The 10656-nt window shown below is 36.1% G+C and overlaps 1 protein-coding gene across 6 annotated transcripts in view; it reads left to right on the forward strand.

The window, feature by feature from the left end:
• Positions 1–4642, forward strand: part of TANGO2 (transport and golgi organization 2 homolog) — a 46227-nt gene extending 41585 nt beyond the window's left edge. For 5 of the 6 annotated variants that reach the window (XM_026091891.1, XM_026091894.1, XM_026091897.1 and 2 more), the window contains one exon: positions 1320–4642. In XM_026091891.1, coding sequence (XP_025947676.1) covers positions 1320–1440 — 121 coding nt within the window. In that variant the 3' untranslated portion in view covers positions 1441–4642. The remainder of the gene's footprint in view (positions 1–1319) is intronic. The other variant, XM_026091895.1, reaches the window with a different exon arrangement.
• Positions 4643–10656: the final 6014 nt, after the last annotated feature.

Genomic DNA, 10656 nt, shown 5'->3' on the forward strand with positions numbered 1-10656 from the left:
CTCTTGTTCAAAAGAACATGTATTTTCCCCTAACTGATGCTGCTGTTCTGAGATATTCTCACTTTCTGCCCAGACTGTTCTGCCACAACTGTAAGAAGATTAGAATAACGCAATACATCTTGCATTTAATCCTGAGCAGGACAAAATTATAGGTCAACCAGTTGCTGCTGATAGGGAATTCATGCTTTAAAGGACTGCCAATGATTTTTGTCAGACAGCGGTTGTACTAGTCAGCCTTAGCATTCCCACTGTATGATGAAAATTGATAAGCAGAGAGCACTCATTTCAGTAAGTATTTTTAAGTTGTCATTCTGACAAAGAAACCACTGCAAAAATTGAGCATCTTTTTAAAATGTATGCAAAAAACATTAATTTTGGTATACTGAAGCCTTAAAATGGTAAATGAACATTTCTCTGCTTCACAGGTTGCAGTCTACTTATTTCAAAGGAAATAGGGTTATTCCTGTGATAACTCAGTAGCAATAATGATCTTTTACTGGTGCATTAACATTGTATTTCAAGTCTTTCCTGCTGTTATAATTATATGCTCACACTTTAGGCTAACTTTGTTAGCTACATGGTTTAGTGAATAGAGGTTGTTAATTAGGCCTCGCATTAGTCTTAGGAAATTGAGCCCTTTTTTTTAATGTGTGAAGAACTATGAAATGACTTGGAGACCACCAAGTCAGGATGGTAGAAAGCTCATACTTCCTTCCAGTCATCTGTTTCTGGCAGGATACTGAATTGTCCATAGAAAAATGGCAGCTTATATGTAGAAAATCTGCTGACAAAGTGGTATAGATGCACAAATAGAATCTGCTTTTCATGAAAGTAATTTCCTATTTAGAAATACATGTTCCTAAAGAGAGACAAAAATTTTTGTGATTGTGTTGGTGTCCTGTGATAACAATTAATGATGTTTAAATCTTAATGGACACTCACTCTGAAAGGAAAAATGAAGCAGTAATTCTGATATAAATAATCATGAGTTTATGTGCATGCCATCAGGTAAAACATTTTCATGCTACATCTGACTTGAACACATTTGGCACTAACAAAAATTTAACCTTTTTATCATACTCTTTGTAAATGTGCAGCTTTGTATTTGGGTTTCCTGAAGTGCAATAGGGAATCAGAGTGGTGGAGGGAGAGCAAGAGACTGAAAATGCCCATTTGAACTTGCCTGGGTGATTTCTGCCCTGCTTAGTGCAGTGATATGGTCAAGAGAAAAATGAATTAACATCAGGGTGGTGTTGGGGGACTCTGTAATGCTGCATAACAGACACAAGATTTAACCTTCTACCTTTATGTTGTTTCAGGACTAACACAGTCATTCTCATTGATTCAGAAGGAGAGGTTACTTTCACAGAGCGCAACATGATCAATGCAGATGTCAACCAGTGGAAAACAAGCACCTATGAATTCAAACTACAGATTTAACAGCTTTCTCTTTGAATGGATTGTAATAAAAGTAATGAGAGAACAAGCCATTATACTCCAGTAAATGTTTTTTGCCAGGCTCCAGAAGCAAGAAATAGCAAGGAAAGCAAAAGTTTATTTAAACCAGTAGCACACCCTGTAAGGTTCCCAAATACTTTGCATAAAACCAAGAAAGGRAATTGTTTTTACACTACATAATGACTTATGTAAAAATACTTCTGAATGTATGACTTTTTGATTTAGCTTCCTAGCTCAAAATCGTAAGTACCAATGAGCAGTATCAGTATTGATACTTCTGGGTCTGATTCAGTGACATTCTTGCATGCCATTAATTTCTTTTGACTTCAGCTGGAGCTGAAGATGTATGTAGCTTCTTGGAGAGTCTGTGTTAAGCTAAGTTTCAGAATGTAGTTCTGTCCAAAAATTACTGATTTTTGCTTTTGCACATAGAGGATAAAGGAAATCAGCTAGACAGTTCTATATAGCCATTTCTAATTACTTTGTGTACTGAAACAACATATTATATGATGCCTTGAACCAGTGTTGAGAAGTCATGGAAAATAGGATCAGAAAGGACCATGAGGCTATCTGTTCTATCACTCTGCCTCCAAGGCAAGGCCATCTTTGCCCAAGACAGAAGTCTGCTTTTCTGTCCTTCAAGTTGTTTTAAAGAGAATCTTAAATACTTCCCAGTTCAAAGGAGGGGAAATATATTGCTGCTTTTATTGTTCTATCTGAAGGTTTTACAAAATTTTGCTTTCCCTTCAACATATAATTTTAGGATTGTAAAACTGATGCCTGTTTGTGGTAAATGAATGTATGTTATCTTTGCAGCTTTAAATGCTTTAATAACACTTAAACTTTTCAGCTATGCCATGGTGCAGTGTTCTGCCTTGGAAGAGAGAGAGATTCTTTAAGTTTGTTTTTCCTATAAATAGTACAGCAATATGTCTTTTCTAAAACTTGATTTGAGTGTAGATATGAAATTGAAGTTCAGTGTCTGTTCAGTTTTATTCAGTAGAAACTAAAAAATCATGGAAGTAGATTGGTTTATTTTTGAAGGGAATAAAATGGTTTATAATGTGACATGTTGTTTTCTGGTAGTCTAACTAGCAATATTAGTTTTCTTTTTTCTTCCCCAGCAGGCAGTAAGGACTAGATATCTATTTGCAAAGAGAAACTGAATATGAGGTTTACATATATCAGGCTTTTCTGTAAGTGTGCAACTTTGGCTTTATTTCTTTATTGGTATAATACATCAAAAGCTGGAGTGACTACTCGTATTTTTTTAGTAAAGTAGATATTTGTTGTAAAGTGACATTACTGCTGAAAAAGTTGAGTATTAAGATGCACTTCCTATGTTCTAACAACTGTGAATTATAAAGCTATTTAAATGCATGCTTTTTCCAGTTATTTAGTGGTAGGCGATAGACTGTAGCTAATACCAAGATATCTTAACCTAAGTTGTTTTGCTGCTATTATTCTATTTTGACTTATTTTGAGTGCTAAACCTTGAACTGGTAGTGGATCATGGTTATTTTTTCTCTCCTACTTACTGAATGTATTTTTCTACAATTCTCTGATTATGAAGTAATGATTACAAAGTAGCAACATTTCTGATTCAATCTACAAAGATGTGCTCCTTTTTCTGTATTTGGGTCTGTGTATTCCAGCCTTCTCAGTCCTTTGTGTGTTTGTCCGCGTACTGAGGGGAGAGGTAAATTAGACTTCCCGTTGAAGTGAGGGAGTAGTGTGAAAGGCCGTTCCCAGGCTGCTTATTGCCAGGAGATACCAAAGCACCGTTCATCCAATGATTTCTTTTGCGTATTGAGAAATAACTTCTAGATACCAGGGCTACTTCCATGTCTAGTCGCAGGCACGTAAGTGCTTTCTTGATTCAGGACTATATAAATGACTTTTTGACCACCTTGATTCTGAGACTGTTAATACAAACTTCATCACATTTGTGTCTTGTTGGGGGTGTACTTGGTTTGAAATGAGGAGTCACCTGGACAGTTCCTGAGCTGTAGGAAATAGTCCTTTTTTTTTGACTGTTTACACTGCATATTTTTATGAATAAAAAATGCTATTAGTTTGAGTTGCAAAGAAATAGCTATTGCTGTCTTAAATTTGAGTTTGACAAGTGCATATTTAAAAATAAAACTCAGCTTTAATTTGCTCAGGGCTTGCATATCAACCTTTTTTTGTACCTTAATAAAAAAAATGCCAGTGTGAATTTGAACAAAACATATTTAAGCATATTACCTAAATGACAAGTAAAATGCTTTTACGTTCTTTCACACTGAAACCATTTATAAACCTTAGTTTTTACGGTAGTCCTGTAATAATGAATGTTTATCCCTCATCTTTATACATAGGCAAAAGAGAAGCAAGTCAGACCTGAGATGTGAAAACAGCTGATTTTAGTGTGGTTTCCTATGCTTAAATCAAAACTCTAGTATTTGCTTTTTCCCCCCACAAAAACAAAAAACCTTAAAGAACCCAAACCTCTAATGTTCTCTTATGTCAGAGTACAGTATTGTAAGTGTCACTTAATAAAGTGAACTTTAACTTCTTTTGAAGCTTATGGGAGTTTTGCTGTTGGCTTCCGTGGGAACAGAACGAGGGCTGCAGTGTAGACCTCAGCAAGTTGTGCTTTCCCATAGAAACGATCAGGTATAAAAAAGTGCATAAGCTGATATTTGCTGTGATAATTATAGTTGCAATGAATCCACTGGAAAAATTCAATTGTAGCTAACATTAATAAGGAAAGTACTTTATTTTTATAAAGGTATTTTTAAAAATAAAAGGAAATTTTTAATATCAGCTTTAAAACTATAAAGGAAACTATTGTATGACATTTTAATAAGTTTGCTTATATAGAACATGCTTTCAATATTCTGAATTTACAAGAGCTTTTCTCCTGACTCACTTTTTTCTGCTAAAATGGTAATGGAAGGAGTTCTAAATTGTTTGTAACCACTCAACTCCATTTTTTGCTTAAAGTTATTTCATAACTGTTATTTACATGTGTGTTCAAAGCTAGAATCAGAATAAAGTAATTCTGACCAGTCTTTGTCACAGTAATAAATTGTGCATTTGTGCAGATGTGAATGTTAATGTGTCTGTACCTTTGTGCAACGAAATGAGGTAAAATCCTTCTGCTCATGAGAAACTAGAAATGAAAACTTCGCAACGACTTAAGCTTTTGGTATTTATTTCCTTTTTTGAGTGCTGTATTTTTGTCTCTTTTTTACTTTGTTTTCTTGCCATACTTATTCTCTCCATTTTGAATTGTGGTAAGAAATGAGTAAATATTTATTTTTAAGGCTGGTATCCAGGGTCTGGGCATTTTGCTTTGTTTTTCAGGTTAGTAAACAGTGTACAGACTGGAATGTTCCCAGACTAAGAGTCATAGTGATCAATCCTTTGAAATCGCCTCCAACTTCTGATGATCAGTAGGTGCCCCCCACCTCCCTGTTCACAGGCAACTGTTCTCTCTTGTCACTACCTCTGACTGGATCTGTGCCAAGCAGAGCCAGTCCAGGTAGGAAACAAGTTCTCAAACATCCAGTGTCTGAAACAATGTCTCAAGCATCCCTCTCCTGCCATGACCTCAAGGTACTCAAGAATCTGCCTTTTCCCTTGCAGATTGGAGTGGATCCTTCAAAATTTAAAAGCTTGCTTGGCACATTCAGGTATTACAGGAAGAGGAGCTGGCATATTCTTGCCTGCAAAATGATGGAGGGTGTGTGTTTGTTTTTAAAGCTTTACGCAGCATCTTCTCAAACTGACAGTTACTTAGAGAAGACCAGCCACTGGAATTGTCCTGCACTCATTGTTAAGGGGGCAACCCAACTAAAACCCAATAAAAGAAGATTATTAATGAATAGACYTTTGAAGTTGTCGCTGCCAGTTCTTCCCTATGTAGCAAGAAAGGTTTGGTCTGGATTACTGGTCTTGAAATCAGGGATTTGCATCAAGAATTGTTTGTGGCAAACAGAGGATAATAACTGAGGACCTTTAAAAATGAGTTATGATAAATGCATGTTAAAAGTACTTTGAGGTGTTCAGATTCACAAGAAGGCAGAAATAATCACAGCAGAGATGCAACAAATAATGTGAAAGAGCAAAAGCAGTGCTTCCTTAGTGAAAAGCTACAAAATGCCTTACAAAATGCTATTGAAGGGAAAGAATACAAGTTCACTGTGGAAAAGTTCTGGATCTTAAGCAGACTTGAGACTTTCTTGTTACGCTAAGCTGAGACTACCTTATTGTTCTGCATACCTGGAAATCTGTTGTGGAGATGTAGTTGTCTTGTCTCACTGACTGTTTTCAGTAGTTTTACTGAAAGAAAAACTTAGTCCAGACAATGAACTAGTCTTTTAAACTTCCCAGTATGATCAGGATTTAACTGGTATTTATTATTAAAAAACTAAATATACCAAACTGAATATTGAGACGAAATGCTAAAATGGACTTTGAATATTGTTTTCATGCTATCATAAGGAAATAAGTCATTTCAAAATGAAACCTTGAAATACAAAGCAATAATAAGACAATAATTAAAGCATCTTACACTTCACATTTAGCCTAAAAAAATTTTGAATAATGTGCATTTATGGCTTAATGAACCTTCTTATTTATATGGAATGCTAACTACTAGGAATTAGTTCCATATCATCCAGATTCATGTAACAGAACACTACTTGTGGTGTTCTTCTGATTCATTTTCTGCAGAGAAGTCTTTAGCTTTTGAGAATTTAGGAAATGCTCTTGACTTAGTGAAAATGGATTCTGTATTGTAATCAACTGTAAAAGCAATAGAATTAACTGAGTTACACAACCCATCAGTGTGACTCATGCTGTGAAATTTAAGTTAAGATGAGCAGAGTGAAGAAAATGTTGAATATAGCTCACTGTAGTGCAAATATATTAAGCTACTATCTCTGGAACATTCTGCATCAAGAACTAAAACTGAGTGAAAAAGCAGTATCACATTAAAGTACTCCAATCTACCCTATCTTTTGAAATAAGAGATAAGGACTGAACATAGCACTAAAGATTGTGCATGAGGGAGAAAAATAATGTTTAATGCAAACTTTGATATTAAGTAGGATAGGCAAGAATTAGAGCCTATTTAAGACAGCCATAGGCAACATGAAGGAGTAAAAAAGCAAGCTATTTACTGATTCATGTAAAATTTTGGTGTCTATGCACTAGAAAGATAAATGGAGCAAAACCAATGCAAACTAAAAACGGATCAGTAGTTGGAGAAATGAAGTGGGGGAGAAGGCCATACTTAATTTAGCAGAGAACAAATATAATGAAGAAAATCTGTTACACTGAAAGACATTCTGAGGATGGTCTGTAAAAGCTTGAGTGGAAATGGAGTGGCTGTTTCACAAGTAGACAAAGATGGGTAGTATAGCTCTAAGACATCTGGACAACGTCAGGAATACTTACTGATACTTTACTGAGATTTTTATTCTAAACATGAAGTGTTGTGTGGCTTGATTCAACTACTATTAGGTTTTTTTATATCTATAAGAAAATTGGCAAAGAATTCAGATTAATCTTTAAAGTGGGATATCTGTTCTAATGTACTTGGCATTCAACTGTGCCAAAGAGTCACTGTAGGTAAGATTTCTGTGATGTATAGCTTGAGTGTATGTGTTTTAAGTGGTTGTAACACAAGATATGGAAACAAAGGTTAAATAATCAGCAAGTAGGACTGCAAAGCTGAACAATCCTTGATATTCAATTAAGGCATTAAATTTAAAAGGTGAGTGTAAAAAAAGAATAACCCTAATCTGTATATCTGATAAAATGACACTGTTTATTCAGCATGTATTTCATTTTCAGATAATTGTTTTGTCTTACTTTCTTGCTTTGCATATTTACTAAATATCAACCTGAATTATCACAATATTTCTTGTTATTAAATATTTAAATTTCAACAGCAAAACTTTGATTTTTGTTAAAACATAATAAAAATGCAGATGAAGCCCTGATTTCTCTCCTAAAGACTTTGATCTGGAAATGACATTCATTGATGTATTCTTTCAATAACACCCCCTCTCCTGGCCCCCCATACAGATAACTTCCACTGAAGCTAAAATGATTAGATAGGTATGGGATCTGGACTTTATTAAATTATTTTGAATAGCATAGAAATAACTATTGTGGAAGTAATTTATGTAGGATACATCTTATCTACTAAAATAAGTGTGAAATGTAATGCTATATTTCAAGAGTCTAATGATACTACTGTGTTCTTGGTCTATGCAATTGCAATTATGTAATAGTGACTTGGGAAAGAATTTAAAAATATGCATAAGCCAGCTTTTAAGTGAGCACTTAGAAGCATTCTTTGTCCTCATTCAACTTGCTCTGAATTAATGAGACTTCAGCATATTCTTGATAGTATGTGCTTAAATATTCTCAGTAAAATGTTCTGCATCTGAATTGGGTTTATGAAACTGCATTTTATAAGCTTGTTATTCTAGTGGCCTCTGAAAAAGGCGATACCTTCTAATGCAATAGTGTTTTACAAGCTTGCCTCTAGTGACAGAGGAAGCGTTTTCCACTCATCTCATCTGAGATGCCTAGGAGCCGTTATGGGCAGAGCACTAACCTTGGCCACTAACTTACCAGGTTGTGTAAACACATTGCTTCTGTTTGGAGGAAACCACTTCGCTTTTCAGATATTAATTAACATAAATTAAGTCATAAACTGGAGAATGTGGAGCCAATAGTGACACTTCTCATAGTGCAAGGTTATAATTAGTATCCAGTAACTGAGGTTTTTGCCTCAAATATGTGCTCTTCCAAGAAAAAGGTGAAGGAGAAAGGTAGGGTTTTTTTCTGTGTACTAGCTCTTATTGTAAATGGGCATTAAAAATAACTGTAGAGTCAAGGTGTTAACCAAATGCATTTATYCATCTGATGTTTGTTATGACCCATTTGAATGGCTCCCATTTAGAGAGTAAATAACTGTCCTGTCAATGATTACRGAACTTTTATAGTGCCATAACRTTTGACTTCTGTCCCTTAGATGACTTGTGCATGCTCTTCAGAGCAGACATGTTTCTAGAATACTAAGCAAACTTTTAAAATTGCTTAAGAGGCTTTTTTTTCTAGCATCAACAAATACTTGAGGGAGGTAGGAATACTTAGGGCACAGTTCTCCCTCACAACACCCACACCCTCTGCCACCCAGAGACACTGAATGCTTAGGTCCCCTAAAAGTAGTTCTTCAGCACATCTGTGTTTTAACTCAGTCTGAGAACTCCGCATGTATGCTGACTACTGTTAGTATTGTTCTTAAAGTGTCTCCTCCTACTTCATTTTTGTGAATGCTGGTTCTGCAGTTATGTTAGGATGTGACGCGATAAAAATTTTGGGGAGGGAACAAAGGAAAGAGTGTGACTATAATCCCGCTTCCATCTGCAGCTTGTCCCAGTCCCCTTTGCATGCATGGGACTTTTCTACAGGTGGGTCTACATTAGTGTTTTTAGTTTGGATTAATAGTGTACTTAAGTGATTTTTCTGATAGTCCCTATTTACTGTGCTTTGGCTCACGTTGCAGAGTGATCTCAGAACCCAGGGAATAGATTGCTTTTGGATGAGACTAAACTGGAAGAAGTGTATCAGGAATGCACTGCAGCTGGTAATGTATGTACATTCAGGCCGTGGGACCAGGCTAGGTTTAGTCTGAAGCAAAACTGCCTGAAATGCATATAGTGTGGACACAAGGTATTTGGCCCCAACTGTTCTGCTCTACAAACCCGCTCATGTTGGCTGGCACTACCCGTAGGTGTAGCGTTTATGATGTGTTGTACAGGTATCCTTGCACTATGGCAGCTGCAAACTTTTTCTTCAGTAATACATTGTGCCAGTCTAGTGTCAGTACTTTCTTGGTACACTATGCATGTGTTAGACTGGCAAAGCAATCTTAGAATGGCAGTTATGTAGACACAGCTATACCAGCACATCTGTGCTTGAAAGCAGTGTAACTTACTGTGGTTCTCTTAGGAAAACCAAAGGTAGATGTGTACAGTTTTGCTTGTGTAAGTGCAGTTGCACATGGATTATGCTCCTGACTCCCATCTGAGTGTCAGCACCATTAGACTAAGCTTAGGCCTTGGAACAGCGGGCTTCTTAGTTGTAGTTCACAGCAATTCTGTGGAATAACAAATGATGCTCGTTACCGTGCAGGCTTGAATTTATAATGTCATAGTGTGTAATGACTTGCAAGAAAAACTGAGAGTTGACAGAGGTCAGTGGTTGGAGAAGTTTAGGGGAAACTGAAATACCTACAATTAAAGTAGTTGTCAATAGAGGACTGCTATAGCTCTTGAAAAGTAACTAGGTTTGGCTTGCTGGGTTAGTTTAATAACTGGACAGTAGCATATCATAGAGATGCATGAAGTGAAAGCAGGCTTGTGACTGGCTCAGAGGATTTTGTTTTCCTTTATGCTTAGGTTTGTCTGCACAAATGGCAGATAAATACTATCCACTCCAGAAAAGTACTTTGATCAATTTGGATGAAAGGGCATATAGAAAGCAAAGTATTAAGACTTGTATTCTGACCAACATAGTTATCATTTAAATTCTTCTTTCTTATTCCCATAAATAAATTTAGTGTATTTAAAAATGCAGAATTTTCAGCCCTAATAAGAAGTTTGTTCTATAAATCAAGAACAAGCAGTGGCAGCTTCAGTCTCTGTACAACAGCACCAACCCAGGTCCAATTGCAGAGATTGCTACTTAAACTGGATTGCACAAATCATTCCTCAGTGTGAAGGTTTGCAAGATTGAGGAGGCTTTTGAGATCTCAGTATTGCCCAGGAATGAATCAAGATCAACTCAGTTGTACAAGTACCAATGTGATTTAGAGTTTTTAAGAGAAGAAATAAGTCGTGATCACTGAGTTTCATCTTCTGCCATTTTTTTTGTCTTGCCATTGCGCAAGCCCMATGTTCACACTGCAGCTGCATCCACCTTGTAAATTTTCTGCTAAAGTGATAGCTGAGTTGATAATTATAGTGACTTGCCCAAGGTCACTCGAACTGTATAGCAGGCAAGAATTCAGATCTCCTGTGTTGCGCTCAGGTGCATTTACCTCAAGAACATTCCATATACAAATAGCTTTGAATGTAATCGTAGAGTAATTTGTGTGGGAAGAAACCCTGGAAGTCATTAATATTCATT

This window comes from Apteryx rowi, unplaced genomic scaffold, assembly GCF_003343035.1.
Source record: "Apteryx rowi isolate R43461 unplaced genomic scaffold, aptRow1 scaffold_93, whole genome shotgun sequence".
Classification (NCBI taxonomy): domain Eukaryota; kingdom Metazoa; phylum Chordata; class Aves; order Apterygiformes; family Apterygidae; genus Apteryx; species Apteryx rowi.